General features: G+C 41.1%; 1 protein-coding gene across 3 annotated transcripts in view; it reads left to right on the forward strand.

The window, feature by feature from the left end:
* The window catches only part of LOC124000001 (VPS9 domain-containing protein 1-like), a 32,250-nt gene that overhangs the window by 239 nt on the left and 11,560 nt on the right, over window positions 1-20,451 (forward strand). For all 3 annotated transcript variants that reach the window (XM_046306070.1, XM_046306087.1, XM_046306078.1), the window contains exons 2-13: window positions 304-376; window positions 1,085-1,264; window positions 1,349-1,511; window positions 1,853-1,967; window positions 4,107-4,169; window positions 4,534-4,586; window positions 5,115-5,202; window positions 5,307-5,392; window positions 5,500-5,966; window positions 6,066-6,195; window positions 7,344-7,549; window positions 9,839-9,917. In XM_046306070.1, the coding sequence (XP_046162026.1) occupies window positions 304-376; window positions 1,085-1,264; window positions 1,349-1,511; window positions 1,853-1,967; window positions 4,107-4,169; window positions 4,534-4,586; window positions 5,115-5,202; window positions 5,307-5,392; window positions 5,500-5,966; window positions 6,066-6,195; window positions 7,344-7,549; window positions 9,839-9,917 (1,703 nt within the window). The remainder of the gene's footprint in view (window positions 1-303; window positions 377-1,084; window positions 1,265-1,348; window positions 1,512-1,852; window positions 1,968-4,106; window positions 4,170-4,533; window positions 4,587-5,114; window positions 5,203-5,306; window positions 5,393-5,499; window positions 5,967-6,065; window positions 6,196-7,343; window positions 7,550-9,838; window positions 9,918-20,451) is intronic.

The raw sequence follows: 20,451 nt of genomic DNA on the forward strand, positions 1-20,451 counted from the left end.
ACTGCAATATGTTTTGTGTGACTGCAGTTACAGTATAATTGCAGTTCGACTGCAGTTATGCGTCCAAAATACCACAGTCAACAGCAGTTTCAAAACTGCGATCTTTTTTTGTAAGGTTTGATTTAGAATTACAGTGGTGAACGAGTTTTATAGCCACGAGATATGCTTCGTTGATGACGTAAACAATGCAGCATCACTTGTTACAGTAGCTAGTTGGCATAATGTGCTATTATCTCTGTTGTAATACTGTTATGTTTCTACAGTAGCCTACTTGTAAGTTTACAGCTTTCTTTTTTTCTCTAGGAAGCTTACTGTGAATACTTGAGGAGTATCAACTTCATCACCCACTCACTTTTGGAGGATGCTGTATCTAGGCGTAAGATGAGGACAATATGCCATTATGCAAAACTAAATACATCTCATTTCATTCAAGAGGTGCTCTGTAGATAAGAGCTGTTATGGTGCTTTCAGGATGGGACTGTAACTACATCTTTATGCCTGGCAGTCACTGAGCATAAAGACATCTAAGCTCAATCAAGATACTATGACGTTTGTCATCTCTTTCTCCACTCCACTCAAAGCTGCCAAGGCAGGTCTATAAGTCATTTTAGAACAGTATTTCCCAACCCTGGTCCTTGAGTACCTCCAACAGTAAGCAGTTTCATTGTAGCCCTTGACAAACACACCTCATTCAACTCATTGAGGGCTTGATGATTAGTTTAATCAGCTGTGCTTGTCCAGGGTTACAATAAACATGTCTACTGTTGGGGGTACTCGAGGACAAGGTTTGGGAAACACTGTTTTAGAAGGTAGAAAATAAACAATTGAACAAGTCCAGGAGTAAGTAGTTGACTGTGTTTGTTTGTAGACAATCACAGGATTACCTCACACATTGATTAATTTACTCCCTCCTGAAATAATCAACAACACTAAAGGATGACTGTATCAACCTCGATGATGTAGATACTGAGATTTAATCAGTTCTTAGCATCGATTGTTATAATTTAGTTCTAGTGGGAAGTGGTTACCAGTTGTAAAATGTTGCTTTTCTCTTCTGCTATTTTGATTTTCTTTACTCATCCAGAGGGAGAGATAGTAGAGGTGGAAAAGATGTTGAGGCTGGCTGAGCAGTGTTTGGAGAGAGCCAAGTCCTCCTTCATAGGAAGGAGAGATGAACCTGCAACCCCTATCTCCTACACGACACCTATCAACTTGGCAGCACTCAGCCTGACCACAGCCTTAGCAGTAAGCCCTGGAAAGATTGGTAAATATATTTAGCCCCAAATTTTGCAACGTTTTTTCAAATGACTTTTTCCCGAAACGTGTCAACCTCCTGTCCCTCCTCCAGTTTCGCCACAACCACAAGAGCCGGTTATTTACTCGGGGCCTAAACATAACCCCAGGCCTGGACAGCGCAAAGTTCTCTCTGAGGGTGGAGGGGAGGTCATCACCTTCCTGTCCCCAGAAATCTTCCAGAGTTTGCAGATAGTGGAGTCGCAGGATACCAGGAAGTGAGTTGTTGTCAGAGAAACTGGGGACTAAACAATCAAGGGACAAAAAGGAGAGTTCTAGAAATAGCCACTCTGTGAAATAGAAGGACGCTCTCTGGTTACAGTATTCATGAGATGCCTACATCAGAAGTCACTCTTATCAATGAATGGTTGTCACTGTAGAACTTTGTTAAATTGTTGAAGAGGTTGATGATTAATACAGAGTTGATTTAATACAGAGTATTCAAATAGTGCAGAACTGAAATTCACATTGTAAGCCACCGCAATCATAGACTTGATATATTTTATACCTTTGGTAACATGTGACTAAACATTTTTGTATGTTTTTGTGTTTATTAAAGGGAACTTACACCCATAGAGGAGGCCTCGCGGTTGAACCAGAAGTTGAAAGAAAATTATGAAGCTCGTCTGGCCCGACTCCCCCCTGCACAGGCCCGTACACAGAAGACTTCCCTGGTCAGTCTTTGTTTGTGTGTTATTCACTTATACCAAAGAGACACCACATTTAGTTTAACCAAACTTTACATTGCAACCATGATTTTAGAATATCCCCAAAGTTGGATAAATTGAGGGATCTTGTAAATTAACTGGCTGCTATTTTTTTTTTTTTGTGAGATTCACACAGCTGTTATATTCACTACAAATGAGTTTGACACACACACGCATGAGTACCATCTGATGTTGGTATGAGGCAGAGTTGGATCTAACAAGAACTCAGCATCATGTTTCTTCTACATTCATTTTGTCCATCAGTTCTGGGATGCTGCTATATGGTGGGTATTTAGAGCTGTAGACTTGCATAAAACTGTTTCGAATAAAGTAGACTGATAACATGGAAATAAGATAAATTATTCATGCTTGACGCAAGTGTACTCATTGATTTATCTATTTCAATATAATACTCTGGGTTTTGCATTGAAGCACAATCGCATGCATGCACGAGACAAGTGGCATATGAATCCATACAAGGTTCACGCCCCTTCAAGGTGATTAGGGAATCGATTCGTTTGGACTTTATTTGGCGCGCCACACGTTCTTTTTGGTTTCGAGTTTTAGTTGAGAACTCAACAGGATTAGTGACTCACTCTAAGGTTAGAGATTGAGGCGAAATACGGTCAGAATACAAACTACAGCTGGCAGTTTTTTTTTCTTCCTCTTCATGATCGCGTTGTCGTGTCCTTCAAGGAATACTAGTTTGACTTTTCCACGCGTTTTAGTCGCTTAGAACAAAAATAATCACACGATTTAGATGCACAGAATGTTTCGGCGACATAACGGCCACATGGATCTGCGGGCTCAGTGGGAAAAACTGAAGGAATTTGTGAAGGTACTTTTTATGTCCGTGTAGTTTCATTGTTTCAATTACGTTTTACAACTGGGAACTCTTCAGATTTTAGTGCGTTCAAGAGTACTCTTTTCGAGGTTCTCATTTGTCGTGAAAGCTCCAGTGCACCGACTACTGCACATGTACTCACAGGGTGACTAGAAAGCATTTCACTGTAAGGTCTACTACACCTGTTGTATTCGGCGCACGTGACAAACTTTGATTTGATTTAGTAGTAGGATGTTCCCAATGAGAGTTTTATTTTATATATATATATATGTATGTATGTATGTGGACAACCCTTCAAATGAGTGGATTCGGCTATTTCAGCCACACATAAAATCGAACACACAGCCATGCAATCTCATTCGACAAACATTGACAGTAGAATGGCCTTACTGAAGATCGCAGTGATTTTTCAACGTGGCACCATCATAGGATGGTCTTGGGCTTTTGACCATTTATTTGTATTCCTTGTGTCTAACTCCTTGTTAGAAAAGGTTTGGTCCAGTTATATATTTGAGGTATTATACATTGAGTGTACAAAACATGAAGAAAACCTGCTCTTTCCATGACTTCGCTTTCACCTGGATTCACCTGGTCAGTCTATGAACCCTTATTGATGTCACTTGTTAAATCTGATTCAATCAGTGTAGCTGAAGGGGAGGAGACAGGTTAAATAAGGATTTTCTTAAGCCTTGAGACAATTGAGACATGTATTTTGTATGTGTGCCATTGAGGTTGAATGGGCAAGACTAAATATTTAAGTCCCTTTGAACAGGGTTTGGTAGTAGGTGCCAGGCGCACCGGTATGTGTGTCAAGAACTGCAACGCTGCAGGGTTTGTCACACAACAGTATCCCATGTGTATCAAAAATGGTCCACCACCCAAAGGACATCCAGCCAACATGACACAACGCGGTGGGTCAATTTCTTGTGCTTTTTGAGGTGGAACGACCCAGTAGAAGTGACCTCTCCAGGAGCTTACTCAAGTGCAATCACTGACAACCCTTAACCAATGAAGTTGTTGTTCAGACCCCGATGAGCCATATATGCAATCGGCCAACAGTCAGCCTACCTCAGGCAATTACTGGTTGTAGTGTTGAGGTGATAACATTTAATGTTTACCTTTTCAACTAGAATTCTTTCTCCTGGGAAATATTACTTGTCTTATCTCTCTCACAATGTAATTAGGACATTTCTGACATGTATGTAACATCTCAAGAAGTAGTCTGGAAATGTAAAATATTAATCAATTTTCTTTCAACGCAGACACTCTCTCTTCAGAGGCAGATGATGGAGAACCTAATCATTGCCAAGGCCAGGCAAGATGCTGTATCCTTCTGCTAATGTGGACTTCCGGGGGTCAGTTTGATATTATATAAGTCTAGGAGTCAATTGGGTAAGAATGTCCACTTGATTAAGTTACAACAGGATCCAAATTATGGCATCATGGCTGAATGAGCCTTCCCTCTGATCCTTGGTAAACACATTCCAGACACCCCATGTTATGTCTCCTGTAACTGAGTCATAAGAGGACCCTAAAGTTACATCTATTATATTGACTGACCTGTTAGTTGTTTGAAAGTAGCTACCTTTTGAGAGAATTTATGCTATTGGTTATCCATGGGGATAGGCATGTAGTTTTGGGGTGAGCTGCTGTTTTCTGTTCGGGAAGGGTTCCTTAATACGTGTGAAGCTACAAAGGAAGATGGAGGAGAGGAGACTGCGGCTGCAGGAGGAGGCCAACAGGTGAGCATTTGTCCCCTCTGACAGTAGAACTTGGTACACATCACAGTTCAAGACTGTTGTATGGCTTTACAGTCTAACCGCATAAGTAATGTCTGTATTTCGTGAGTGCTGCTACTTTGTAGGAATTGGAATAAGAACAGAAACCTGACACTTGTGTATTTGCAGTTAAGTTTAGAATACTTCAGAACCATCTCCCCTCATTAACCACTCAATCCACCCTTAATTTAAGTCTTCTGATATGTAGTGTGAAAGTAATTGAAATGGTGCTTGGAGCTGAGCTCCAGTTGCATCCATGTATCTGAGTAAGGGCTACTGATTGGCACAGGGGTCTAAGGCACTGATCTGAGTGCTTGAGGCGTCACTACAGACACCCTGGTTCGAATCCAGGCTGTATCACAAGCGGCCGTGATTGGGAGTCCCATAGGGCCCAGCGTTGGCCGGTGTAGGCCTTCATTATGAATAAGAATCTGTTCTTAACTGACTTGCCCAGTTAAATAAAAAAAATCAACGTGTCTATGCTGTATGCAGGAGATTTGCCACATCTGGAACAATTACTGCAGAAGAACAGGAGCAACGTGTTTTGTACACAAATGTTTTGGAATATGAACAAGATCATGTGAGTTCAAAGTGCAGTGACAACTTGACAAGTCATTGTATCGATAAGTGAACTTTAGTGTTTCCTGTCGAGTTGTCCTCATCCTGTGTATGTTTGACTTATAGGACTGGCCCAAGCTATGGAAAGCCAACATTAAGAAAAATCCTGATGATCCCACATTGGTGTCCGGCCTTGTTTCATGTCTTCTCAGGTACTAAACACGAGGCCGCACAAGGCAGTCCTAGTTCTATAATTTTCCATACATGATGTTGCTTAATTTCTTTTTGAATAGAGAAGTCATTTTTGTTTGCATCCTAGCTGTCCAGACCACCCTGTGATGATGTTACTGAAAAGGCTCCAGTACAGAGTTTACAACAGGCTCTACCCAATCGTGAGTAAGAGTCTCCCTACAAGTCCTGCCCTGCCCATGAAACCCTCCCACAGTGCCCAGAGCCTGTTGATGTTAGACTCTCATCAGAACGTGTCAAAATCCGAAGTGGGCCACAGTATGTCCTCCGATGCCTCTCTCAATATCTCCTTCTCCCATGACCATATTGCTAACGAGGAGGATAGTGATGGGCCCCATACACTGGACAGGGAGAATTCGTTTGAGGATCTGGAGCAGTTTCTGACACAGTTGGACTGGGCTCCATCACATGGGGACCCTGACGTGACCTTTGAACAGTCACAGTTGGATCAGGAGGAGCCTCTCGTTCAAGACTTGGAGATGCGTGATCTCAAGGAACACCTCAAGGCTATTGTGAAGGACATCCATATTGCCATTGGTTAGTATGACTGTTAAAATGTACTATGTAGTAGACCTCATGTTTTGCAGTGTTTTCTAATTGTTGAGGGAAATGTATGAAAATAACTTTGTGTTGCAGATCAACTGCTGTCGCTATGTCTTCTCTCCTTTGAGTGTCTGAACACAGCCAGTTCTAAGGACCTGTGTGTGGCCAGCATAGAAGAAGCTTTCTTCACTCCCCTCTGGAGCTCTTTGTTGGCTCTCTTCAGGTAATCTTCTCTTCTCTTTTTTTTTTGCAGCTATGATCACTTGCCCATATTTTGTGGCAAAAACTAGTGATTGGGTTTTTGAAATAATTTCACTATTCGAATAGTATCATACATTTCTGTAGGATATTCAAATTACATGTGTTTTTTTTTATACATCTATACATCTTAACCTAAGGACTGCTGGCACTCTGCTTAAGCTGCGGAGGGGGCAGTGTGTGTGAGAGGGAGAGCAGACAAAGGGAGAGGGAGAGGCGCCAAGGCAACTCGGTGACAGCCAAGACTAGCTAACTTTAGCAGCCACAATGTTATTTATCATCCCATATAACAGTGCCTGTCTTGACTAGAGTAGCCTAGAGAAGCTAACCATATATAGTTAACTAGGCTAATTGAGGCCATATGCCGCTTTCTCCCCAACTCCACTCAGATAAAACAACCGCTTACCTGTTGGTTACTCAGTGGTAGCCTACTCCTTCTCGTTTTGCTAACTTTTCATTCTGTGATTTTATTGCATCTTGCATTGCGTTAGTTCACTATCACTCCACTTGCTACACTTTAAGCCTCTGCTGAATTTAATTAGCTAACATAAACAACAAGATACACATGTGAAGGTTACCAGTTGGCCAGTCTTTTTTTATGGGGTGCACGTCATAAAACCTACATTGAAAAGTTTGTTTTATTAAAATAATAATTTTAAATGTCATGGTATATCCTATATGTAACAATGTCACATGGATTTGTTATATACGTTTAGAAAAAGCATTTTCAGTGATAAAATAGGCCTAAAAAAATAACACATGAATTTGAATACTAACGTCGGTTCGGATATTTGATATTCGAATAACCGTGCACATCCCTAGTAAAAGCTTCTTGTTTGCAAAAGGAGTTGGATGTCAGGCAGTGGTCAATAGATGGCGTCAGTATGCTACAACTAGAAACGGTTCCCTCTTCTCCTATTAGCCTGCTGCATGGTTGATTATGCGTATCATTGTAGTGGGATGATTAACAGACCTGTGATTCAACCGTTCCTTGACGTATTCAATCTGTCCATTTAGAAAGGTAGTTCAGTGTGAAGCTGGTGTCAGTCATGTCACACTACTTGTTGATTTGGCATTGTTACCTCTTATTTCTTTGTGTCCTGGACTATGAAGGAAGGTCCACAGAGAGAGGGAGCTGTCCTTTGAGTCCAGTATGAGGCTGTATCGGGATGCCTCACCTGGTGATGTTGGTGTCCCATCGAAACTGTACCCCCAGGACCCTGTCATGCTGCATGGTTCCTACCCCTATGACTCGGCAGTGCAAGAGCTTCGCTTGCTGTGCAGAGATTGCTGTCCCCAGAGAAAGCTGGAGTGCATTGGTGAGTGAGACCCTCAAGACCCTCACTGGACAATGATAGTGTGGGAAGTGTTCTTTACATTGCTCATACCGCAGAAGCATTTAATTGGGGGGAAAACCCATGTTTCTTTGCTACAATAACATCCCATACACAATGTTCTTTTATTTCAGACAGGCTGGAATCTGTTTTGACTTGTTTGTGTTTTGTTATTGATGATTTCCTTATGCCTACAGTTGGAAGCTTACATACACCTTAGCCAAATACATTTAAACTCAGTTTATTCACAATTCCTGACATTTAACCCTTGTAAAAAGTTTTGTCAGAAGTGTACATACTAATTGAGTGTATTTGGTAGCATTGCCTTTAAATTGTTTAGCTTGGGTGAAATGTTTCTTGTAGCTTCCCACAATAAGTTGGGTGAATTTTGGCCCATTCCTCCTGATAGAGCTGGTGCAACTGAGTCAGGTTTTAAGGCCTCCTTGCTCGCACACTTTCAGTTCTGCCCACAAATTTTCTATGGGATTGAGATCAGGGATTTGTGATGGTCACTCCAATACCTTGACTTTGTTGTCCTTAAGCCATTTTGCCACAACTTTGGAATTATGCTTGAGGTCATTGTCCATTTGGAAGACCCATTTGCGACCAACTTTAACTTACATTTACATTACATTTAAGTCATTTAGCAGACGCTCTTATCCAGAGCGACTTACAAATTGGTGCATTCACCTTATGACATCAAGTGGAACAGTCACTTTACAATAGTGCATCTAATTCTTAAAGGGGGGGGGGGGGGGTGAGAAGGATTACTTATCCTATCCTAGGTATTCCTTAAAGAGGTGGGGTTTCAGGTGTCTCCGGAAGGTGGTGATTGACTCCGCTGTCCTGGCGTCGTGAGGGAGTTTGTTCCACCATTGGGGGGGCCAGAGCAGCGAACAGTTTTGACTGGGCTGAGCGGGAACTGTACTTCCTCAGTGGTAGGGAGGCGAGCAGGCCAGAGGTGGATGAACGCAGTGCCCTTGTTTGGGTGTAGGGCCTGATCAGAGCTTGGAGGTACTGAGGTGCCGTTCCCCTCACAGCTCCGTAGGCAAGCACCATGGTCTTGTAGTGGATGCGAGCTTCAACTGGAAGCCAGTGGAGAGAGCGGAGGAGCGGGGTGACGTGAGAGAACTTGGGAAGGTTGAACACCAGACGGGCTGCGGCGTTCTGGATGAGTTGTAGGGGTTTAATGGCACAGGCAGGGAGCCCAGCCAACAGCGAGTTGCAGTAATCCAGACTGATGTCTTGAGATGTTGCTTCAATACATCCACATAATTTTCCATTCTCATGATGCCATCTATTTTGTGAAGTGCACCTTTCCCTCCTGCAGAAAAGCACCCCCACAACATGATGCTGCCACTCATGTGCTTCAGTTGGGATGGTGTTCTTTGGCTTGCAAGCATCCCCCTTTTTCCTCCAAACATAACGATGGTCATTATGTCCAAACCGTTGTATTTTATTCTTCTTCAGACCAGAGGACATTTCTCCAAAAAGTCTGATCTTTGTCCCCATGTGCAGTTGCAAACCGTAGTCTGGCTTTTTTATGGAGGTTTTGGAGCAGTGGCTTCTTCCTTGCTGAGTGGCCTTTCAGGTTATGATGATATAGGACTCGTTTTACTGCGGATATAGATGCTTTTGTACCGGTTTCCTCCAGCATCTTCACAAGGTCCTTTGCTGTTATTTTGGGATTGATTTGCACTTTTCTCACCAAAGTTCGTTCATCTCTAGGAGACAGAACGCGTCTCCTTCCTGAGCGGTATGACGGCTGCGTGGTCTCATGGTATTTATGCTTGCATACTATTGTTTGTATAGATGAACGTGGTACCTTCAGGCATTTGGAAATTGCTCCCAAGGATGAACCAGACTTGTAGAGGTCTACAATTTCTTTTCTGAGGTCTTGGCTGATTTCTTTTGATTTTCCCATGATGTCAAGCAAGGAGGCACTGAGTTTGAACGTAGGCCTTGAAATACATCCACAGGTACACCTCCAATTGACTCAAATGATGTCAATTAGCCTAACAGAAGCTTCTCAAGCCATGACATTTTCTGGAGTGAAATAAGTTAAATAATCTGTCTAAACAATTGTTGGAAAAATTACTTGTCATGCACAAAGTAGATGTCATAACCGACTTGCCAAAACTATTTTTTGTTATCAAGAAATGTGTGGAGTGGTTGAAAAACGAGTTTAAATGACTCCAACCTAAGTGTATGTAAACTTCCGACTTCAACTGTATGTGTTAGTCACCTTTTGTTTTGCGTCCTGTTCTGTTGCAGTTCGAACGTTGCGTCTGATCTGTGCTTGTGCTGAGGACTACTCCTGCCTTCATGAGGCAGAATCCAAAACTGCAGCCATGTGAGTGTGATACTACAACATTGCTTTTATGGATTTGAACATGCTCAAATGCTGGACCATGCTCGTTTCCCTTCAAATCTCTCACACACCGTGCAAACAGTGTTATTTACAGTGCCTTCAGAAAGGATTCACACCTGGACTTTTTCCACCTTTTGTTTCCATCTGAATTTAAAATGGACTAATTTTAGATTTTTTTTGTCACTGGCCTACACACAATGAACATCCCATAATGTCAAAGTAGAAATGTTTTTACAAATTCACATATATTTTTTAAATAACTACATCACTTTACACCACACATATTCTACCACAAAACCTGGGAGGTTTTCCAATGCCTCACAAAGGGCACCTATTGGTAAAAAAAAAGGGAGACATTGAACGTCCCTTTGAGCATGGTGTTATTAATTACACTTTGGATGGTGTATCAATACACCCAGGCACTACAAAGATACAGGTATCCTTCCTAACTCATTTGCTGGAGAGGAAGGAAGCCGCTCAGTGATTTCACCATAGGCCAAAGGTAACTTTAAAACAGTTAGTTTAACGGCTGTGATAGGAGAACTGAGGATGGATCAACAACATTGTGGTTACTCACAATACTAACCTAATTGACAGTGAAAAGAAGGAAGCCTGTAGAGAATACAAATATTCCAAAACATGCATCCCTTTTGCTATAAGGCATTAAAGTAAAACTGCAACAAAATGTGGCAATGTTTGGGGCAAAAACCACACATTACTGAGTACCACTCTCCATATTTTCAAGCACAGTGATGACTGGATCGTGTTATGTCCTTAACACTTGTAAGTGTTAAGGACTAGGGAGTTTTTCAGGATAAAAAAAAAACTGAATGGAGCTAAGCAAAATCCTGGAGGAAAACCTGGTTGTCTGCTTTCCACCAGAAACTGGGAGACTAATTCCCTTTTCAGCAGGACAATAACCTAAAACACATCAAATCTATGCTGTAGTTTCTTATCAAGATGACATTGAATGTTCTTGAGTGGCCTATTTACAGTTTTGACTTAAATATACTTGAAACTCTATGGCAAGACCTGAAAATGGTTGTCTAGCAATGATCAACAACCAATTTGACTGAGCTTGAGGGATGTTGAAAAGAATAATGGGCCAATGTTGCATAATCCATATGTGGAAAGCTCTTAGAGACTTGCCCAGAAAGACTCATAGTTGTAATCTCTGCCCAAGGTGCTTCAACAAAGTATTGACTCACAGGCTGACGACAAAATACATTTAGGAATCTATATTATTCAATTATTGCACCCACACTGCTCGCGCATGCCTGCCAACGAGCATCTGCGTTGCCAAGGGCTATAATAGAAGTCAGTTTTATTTCTGACGCAGATCGAGCTGCAAGTCCTGCCTCTCCCATCTCCTCATTGGTTTATAGAAGCATATACCCATGTGCCATCTCCTCAATGGTTATACCCACATGGGTGACTGAAAGAGACAATAGGTCGGTGGCGGCAACACGGAACCCAAACCGGCTGTGTGCAATCGTGCATAAATGTATTTTGTCCCCCTCACACCAAACACCACACGTGGGTTAAAATATCAAAACAAAATCTGAAACAATTATATTAATTTGAGAAACGGGTCAAAAAGCATTAAACGTTTGTCAATTTAGCTAGTTAGCTTACTGTTGATAGCTAATTTGTCCTGGGATATAAACATTGTTGTTATTTTTACCTGAAATGCACAAGGTCCTCCGCCAATTAATCCACACATAAAACAGTCAACTGAATCGTTTCTAGTGAACTCTCTTCCTTCCAGGCTTTTTCTTCTCTTGACTTTATATTGCGACTATAAGTAGCTGCAACAGCAAGTTAGCTAAATAGGATAAATTAGCTAGCAAGTGCAAGCTAGTTAGCTAAAATGCCATAAATATTTCATGCTTTTCGACCTGTCCCCAAATTAATATAATTGGTTCAGAGTTTGATATTTTAACCTGCTTGTTGTGATCATGTTTGGTGTGGGGGGAAAAATTCATTTATGCACAATGGCACATGCGCGCAACCGGTTTGGGTTCTGTGTTAGTGGTGTGAATACTTATGTAAATTATTATTTCTGTATTTATTTTTCAATAAATGTTAACTTATCCAGAAACATGTTTTCACTTTGTCATTATGGTTATTGTGTGTGGGGGATATATATTTTAGAAGTCGACCGATTTTATGATTTCTCGATACCGATTATTGGAGGACCCCAAAAAAGCCGATACCGATTTTAATCGGCAGATTTCTTTTTTGAAACTTTTTTGTTTGTAATAATGACAATTGCAACAATACTGAATGGACACTTATTTTAACTTAATATAATATAATACGTCAATAAAATCAAGAACGTCCAAGAAAGTAAAAGTGCAATATGTCCTATGTAAGAAAGAACGTTTCAGTTCCTTGCTCAGAACATGAGAACATGAGAACATATGGTGGTTCCTTTTAACATGAGTCTTCAATATTCCCAGGTAAGAAGTTTTGTGTTGTAGTTATTATAGGACTATTCTCTTTCTCTATGATTTGTATTTCATATACCTTTGACTATTGGCTGTTCGTATAGGCACTTTAGTATTGCCAGTCAAACAGTATAGCTTCCGTCCCTCTCCTCGCTCCTACCTGGGCTCAAACCAGGAACACATCGACAACAGCCACCCTCGAAGCAGCGTTACCCATGCAGAGCAACGGGAACAACTACTCCAAGTCTCAGAGCGAGTGACGTTTGAAACGCTATTAGCGCGCACCCTGCTAACTAGCTAGCCATTTCACATCGGTTACACCAGCCTAATCTCGGGAGTTGATAGGCTTAAAGTCATAAACAGCGCAATGCTTGAAGCACAACGAAGAGCTGCTAACATACACACAAGTGCTGTTTGAATGAATGCTTACGAGCCTGCTGGTGCCTACCATTGTTCAGTCAGACTGCTCTATCAAATGCTAGACTTAATTATAACATAATAACACACAGAAATACGAGCCTTTGGTCGTTAAAATGGTTGAATCTGGAAACTATCATTTCGAAAACAAAACGTTTTATTCTTTCAGTGAAATACGGAACCGTTCCATATTTTATCTAACGGGTGGCATCCCAAAGTCTAAATATTGCTGTTACATTGTACAACCTTCAATGTTATGTCATAATTATGTAAAATTCTGGCAAAACAATTACGGCCTTTTGTTAGGAAAAAATGGACTTCACACAGTTCGCAATGAGCCAGGTGGCCCAAATTGCTGAAAATACCCTGACTGCTTGCACAGAACGCAAGAGAAGTAACACAATTGCCCTAGTTATAAGAAATTCATGTTAGCAGGCAATATTAACTAAATATGCAGGTTTAAAAATATATACTTGTGTATTGATTTTAAAGGAAGGCATTTGTTTATGGCTAGGTACATTGGTGCAACGACAGTGCTTTTTTTCGCAAATGCGCTTGTTAAATCATCACCCGTTTGTCGAATTAGGCTGTGATTCAATGATAAATTAACAGGCACCGCATCGATTATATGCAACGCAGGACACTCTAGTTAACTACACATGGTTGATTTAACTAGTGATTATGTTAAGATTGTGTTTTTTTAATAAGATAAGTTTAATGCTAGCTAGCAACTTACCTTGGCTTCTTGCTGCCCTTGCGTAACAGGTAGTCAGCCTGCCATGCAGGCTCCTCGTGGAGTGCAATGCAAGGCAGGTGGTTAGTGTTGGACTAGTAACCGGAAGGTTGCAAAAACGGATTCCCAAGCTGAGAAGGTAAAAATCTGTCATTCTGCCCCTGAACAAGGCAATTAACCCACCGTTCCTAGGCAGTCATTGAAAATAAGAATGTGTTCTTAACTGACTTGCCTAGTTAAATAAAGATTAAATAAAAGTGTAAAAAAAAGAAGAAAAGGGGCAAATCGTGTCTAAAAATACTGATTGTTATGAATAATTAGGGATGATTTCAAGTTCAGCCATTCCGATTAATCGGTTGACTTTAAATATATTTAATACATTTTGAATTCAGGCTGTAACAACAACAACAACATGTGGAATAAGTCAAGGGGTATGAATCTTACATTTACATTTAAGTCATTTAGCAGACGCTCTTATCCAGAGCGACTTACAAAATGGTGCATTCACCTTTTCTGAAGGCACTGTTTATTTAAAAAAATAAAATTTTAAACATCTGACCTATTCTGCTTCTGTGCTTTTATACAGACTTACTGTACAGATATTTTGGGGGGAGTATCCAAATATATAATTTAGGACCTCCTGCCTCGGTCAGTGGTCGCCTTGTCAGACTTCATCAGAGATCACTAAGGCCAGACACAGCAGGGGTCTGGCCAAGGATCACTGCCCCCTGCAGAGTGCCCCATCCTGGCCGACCCTCAAAGTGGGTCGCCTTGTCTGGAACATACTCAGGCAGGGCCCAGCCAGCCTAGGAGCTGTGGATAGGAAAGCTGCTCTACTGGGCAGCAGAGAGAGCTATAGGTCAGAGACCATGTAATGGGTATGCAGAGTGTCGACGTTAAGTCATTTGAGGTTGGAAGTAATGTAGTGAGAAAGTTTACTGGGTTGTTTGCTTGATTAAGTAGTCTACTACTAGAAGATAATTTAATGAGGCTTGCTAGTGTAGGCAGGAAACTGATGGGGTAGATCAAACATTTAAGAGCCAGTCCACACGCTACCTAAATGACACCCAGTAAATGTCTGTCTGCATAAAATTCTAATTGGACTAAAACCCTATTCGCACGGGACCAGTATTACTAGCGAATGTTGGTTATGTAATTATTATCCCAGCATGTCTGTTTTGTCCAGTGGATGAGTCAGACGGGTTTTGTTTTAGCAAACTGCCCTGTAATATGTTTTTCACAATTGACCGTTATGACGGAAGCCTGGAGGCTCTTCTGTGTGATGATATTTCAAATGTCTAGGGATAGACTAATGTTGGCCTGATGGCCTTGAGTGAGGTGGAAGTCTAAATGATAATCCATATCAATAAGATCTGTAACCTATGCAGAGATTTAATTACCTGATGGATTTGGCAATTTATCAATTAATTGCACTGTATATTGTCCACTTCATCTTTTAAGAGAAGTATGGCACTGGGAAAGTTGATATACTACAATCATAGCACTTTGTTTTAAACATCAATTTGTTCCTGTGTTCTTACCCAAACTGGGATGCAGCACCTGTTAAACTCTGTAATATCCCTCAAAACACAGGGATGACTATTCGCACGGGGTAAGTGGTATCAGAGGACCTTGGCGTTTGCTGAAAAAGTTGTTTTTTAGGGCTATGATAACCTTCCTTCCAAGTCAGATTCGGACAGGACCAAAATTACAGATATGGTGAATTTGTGCTCGTGCACATAATTACATGACCTTAGCACCCCCAGGAAAACTTATCCCCTCCAAATAGGGCTTAACAGTAAAATGCTAACTTACGGGCTCTTCCTAACAATGAAGAGAAATAATACAAGGAATAAATACACAATGAGTAACTTAGCTGTAAAGTATACACGGGGTACCAGTATTGAGTCGATGTGCAGAGGTACGAGGTAATTGCAAGCATTTTGCCACACCTGCAATAACATTTGCTAAACACGTGTATGTGAACAGTTAGATTTGAGTTAGCTATGTCACTTTATACCAGCCTATATGTACGAGGCAACAGGATAGATAATTAACAATAGCAGCAGCTTATGTGATGAGTCCGGAGTTAGCCCGGGTAGCTATCGATGAACTATTAAGCAGTCTCATGACTTGAGGGTAGAAGCTGTTCAGGGTCCTGTTTGTTCCAGACATGGTGCATTGGTACCGCGCGGTAGCAGAGAGAACAGTCTCTGACTTGGGTGGCACCAGTCTTTGACTCCAGCCACCCATAGGCCCATTGCATGAACTTATCAGGCACCTCTAAAACTAAAACTGTTTGAGGATGTGGGCTCCACAACCAACCAAACAAATCGTTCTCTCTCATTGTTTGTTTGGAGCATTGAGGGCATAGCTCATGTAGTGCTGGCACAATTACTGTGTAACCGACAGTTATGGGTGAAGACCGTCATGAAAAAAACATTGCCATAACCATTTTAAAAACGTTTTATTTTGGGAACAAACAGCTACCTGAAGACTGGATGGCCGGGAATTCTTGCGGTTGTCTGTTTCTGCAGTAACGTGAACTCTTATCAACGTGCTGAAACAAGCAAGGTGTTGTAGCAAAGGAGTCTTCGGTTGCCTAGGAAGTGTACCCATCAATATGTGTTTGAGCCACATCAGTTAAAGTAGCAACACACTTGCCCCACATCTGAGGATCTGTCTTTTTCAGCCATCTTTTTTTCAGCCATCTCTGTTTTGAGGGGTGCAAAATCCACTTGTCACTAGGGCAGTTGCAGTCAAATTCCACGTGACTGTTTAGTTATGGTAATCAGGCTTCTCCAAGCACTGATGCTGCTGATGGTCATTGGTAGCCACCCAAACGTGCTATTGTCCTTCTAATCACTGTGACATCAATGCAAATGTATTTGAAAATCTAATTGAACACTTCATGAGAGCCCATGTGCTCATGTTGCTCAAAATGTCTAGAGGCTATGCAATTGCGAGTAATGGCCTCTATTAAAAAGAGGTTCCCATCAGTTTTCTATAGGCTAGGCTTGCTATATTTATTTCTCAACCTTGCTAATATTAAGCACATTGCTTCTCTTTAAAACAAGAGTATAGCCTACCTGGCTGACATGAAAATAAACCATGGGGAAAGGTGTCCTCCACTCGCTATTTAAGTGCGTAGATGACGTGTATTTTTTTCCCCTTTGCCCCTGTTTCGATACAGTGCATAATGGTCCTTTGTAAAATCAAAACAAATTGGGTGACAAGTCCTTCTGTAGCTCAGTTGGTAGAGCATGGCGCTTGTAACGCCAGGGTAGTGGGTTCGATTCCCGGGACCACCCATACGTAGAATGTATGCACACATGACTGTAAGTCGCTTTGGATAAAAGCGTCCGCTAAATGGCATATATAATATTAGGCTATCACTTGTGAATGATGCCCAGCATAAGAAATGATGGCTCCTTTTTTTTTTTTATCAGTCGCACACCTAATGTAGCCTAACCCATGGGCCTGTATCTTTTATCTTACAGCCTACTACCATGTGCGCATTGCTGTGCTTATAATGTGAATAGATAGTTTATCATTTTAAGCTAAATGTTCTTATATGTTGTGGCAGCCACATTGTGTAAAGATAGTTTGAGGCTAGTGGTTGTATTAATTTGGGATCCATCGCATCCCACATCTGTCCCAGACTATGTTTGGAATATTGATTTCTCGCATAGTACAAAGGTCGACCTATTCTATGGGGGATAGTAGATTGACATAGGCTAGTACTTTTGTTGTACGTTAGGCCTACTCACATTGTTGGGAGACAAAGTAAATGTGGACATTTCTTCCGATATCTTCAATTTGCACCTCGGAATTGGATAAGGACACGCGGAGTAGCGTCCCAAATGTCTGTCTTCACTTGTAGCCTGTGAGAAAGACCTGATCACGTGATGGGGAGCCAGGGAGAAGGTGCATTACGGCCCCACAAAGGGGATGCCACCATAAAATTGCTTGTCAAATTGTGAATGAGTTGCTGAAGTGGTGTGTACAGCCGGTGCAAAAAAAACTAAGCAGAGCTTATGCCTTTCAAAATAATTATTTTCAATTCCTCATTAGTTGCATCATGCAGCCTTACAATGTATTAAAAATCCAAACATACAGCCCAACGTTTGTAGAACCACTGAAGTTACATGAACTCTAAATGAAACGTATAGGAATACCTTTTTCTTTGTTAGCCGCTCAACACAGTGTGCACTCACTGAAATAGTTTGGAGGAAATGTCCTTTCTATTTTATTCAGCTTTGTTCAATTGTATTCTTCATACTATAAAATTATGCCATGGAATTCTAAGCAAATATTGTCTGCTGAATGAACTAGTGTAGCCCACAGCCATTTGGCATAACCAGATCAGGACACTGTGAATGCTTTTCTGTTCTTCTGAAATAGACTACATTTTCTTTATATCATGTTTCTTTAGACCTGTGTAAAATAATGTATTTAATAATAATAATAATAATAATATATGCCATTTAGCGGACGCTTTTATCCAAAGCGACTTACAGTCATGTGTGCATACATTCTACGTATGGGTGGTCCCGGGAATCGAACCCACTACCCTGGCGTTACAAGCGCCATGCTCTACCAACTGAGCTAGAGAAGGACGTAGGTTTCCAAAGGTCTGCGTCAGTGGCTTGTAGGAAGCAGGGAGATGCTAAATGTGTTTAATTAACGGTCAATTACCGTGAGACGGACACTTGTTTGCTTGACGGTCACCGGCTGATTTTAAATTTTGTGACCGCCAGAACCCTACTTGTCACTTAAATCATGCTGGATTGATTGCTTTCGTTGTACTCCTGTGACTTTTTCATAGTCTTGCTTGTGCCTGTCGCTTTTTCACGTTAATGTTACGACTGTGGAAATGTTAGTAATGACCTGTCAAACCCCCGATAATTGTGGGCTCAATGGAATACATTATCTTTAGCATTCTGCATCGTCTCGACAGTTACATCATAAGAAATAAGTATTTTGATTCGTGTAAATTTGTGGAATTTAAAAAGTTATAATTTAATACAGTTGAATTTTTTACAAATTAGATGCACTAAAATAAATAACTTCTGAAAATGAACACTAATTAGTGATATTATGTCTGATCTCGCGAACAATGTAAAGTATGTATAAATGTGTGTAATGTAGAGCCAAGCGTGTTTATTTTAAACCGAGGCTGCCCTGCTATTGATACACTTGTTGAATTATGCAACGGAACATAACAGTAATTGAGGCAGTCTGGATGACAGGTGAGTGTATGTAGGCCTAGACATAGCAAGTGTTTAGTGGTTGCAGCCCTGTGCCACCCCTTTAAGCTATTCATATACACTGAGTAAACACAACTTAACACCTGCTCTTTCCATGACTGACGAGGTAAATGCTACGATCCCTTATTGATGTCACTTGTTAAATCCGATTCAATTAGTGTAGATGAAGAGATGGTTTAACTTCTTGCGTCGAGCCATCCCGGATCCGGTAATGTGACTACAGCCTCAAGCTCATTACCATAACGCAACGTTAACTATTCATGAAAATCGCAAATGAAATGAAATGAATCCATTTGCTCTCAGGCTTAGCCTTTTGTTGACAACACTGTCATCTCAGATTTTCAAAATATGCTTCTCAACCATTGCAAAACAAACATTTGTGTAACAGTATTGATTGCTAGCGTAGCATTTAGTGTTAGCATTCAGCAGGCAACATTTTCACAAACAAAAGGATTCAAATAAAATCATTTACCTTTGAAGAACTTCAGATGTTTTCAATGAGGAGACTCTCAGTTAGATAGCAAATGTTCCGTTTTTACAAAAAATATTATTTGTTGACAAATCGGTCCGTTTTCTTCATTCTTCATCACGTTTGGGTAAGAAAAAAAACGAAAATTAAGTCATTAAAACGCGAACTTTTTTCCAAATTAACTCTATAATATCGACTAACATGGCAAACTGATGTTTAGAATCAATCCGCAAGGTGTTTTTCACATATCTATCGACGATAAAATCCTTCGTGGCAGTTGACCTTCTCTTCTGAAGAAATGGAACGCGTATGGACCTACAGATTATGCAATAATTTCGACACAGGACACCGGGCGGGACACCAGGTAAATGTAGTCTCTTATGGTCAATCTTCCAATGATATGCCTACAAACACATCACAATGCTGCAGACACCTTGGAGAAACGACACAAAGGGCAGGCTCATTACTGGCGCATTGATAGCCATATAAGGAGACATTGGAACACAGCGCCTTCAGAATCTGGGGCATTTCCTGTATGAAACTTCATCTTGGTTTCGCCTGTAGCATTAGTTCTGGGGCGCTCACAGATATGGTCTTTGCAGCTTTGGAAACGTCCGAGTTTTGTCTTTCCAAGGCTGTCAATTCCATGCATAGTCGAGCATCTTTTCGTGACAAAATATTGCGCTTAAAACGGGCACGTCTTTTTATCGAATAATGACATAGCGCCCCCATAGGTTGAAGAGGTTAAATAAGGATTTTTAAGCCTTCAGACAACTGAGACATGGATTGTGTATGTATGCCATTCAGAGGGTGAATGAGCAAGACAAAATATTTAAGTGCCTTTGAATGGGCTATGATCGTAGGTGCCAAGCGCACCGGTTTGTGTCAAGAACTGCAAAGCTGCTGTTTTTTTTCACTCAAACAGTGTCCTGTGTGTATCAAGAATGATCCACCACCCAAAGGACATCCAGCCAACTTGACACAACTGTGGGAAGCATTGGAGTCAACATGGGCCTAGCATCCCTGTGGAGTGCCTTGTAGTCCATGCCCTGACGAATTGAGACTGTTCTGAGGACAAAAGGGGGTGCGACTCAATATTAGGAAGGTGTTCCTAATGTTTTGTACACTTGTTGTATGAGTGCATTCTAAGAAAACAAAAGAGAAATTTGGCAAATTG

This window comes from Oncorhynchus gorbuscha, linkage group LG02 (genome assembly GCF_021184085.1).
Source record: "Oncorhynchus gorbuscha isolate QuinsamMale2020 ecotype Even-year linkage group LG02, OgorEven_v1.0, whole genome shotgun sequence".
Lineage (NCBI taxonomy): Eukaryota > Metazoa > Chordata > Actinopteri > Salmoniformes > Salmonidae > Oncorhynchus > Oncorhynchus gorbuscha.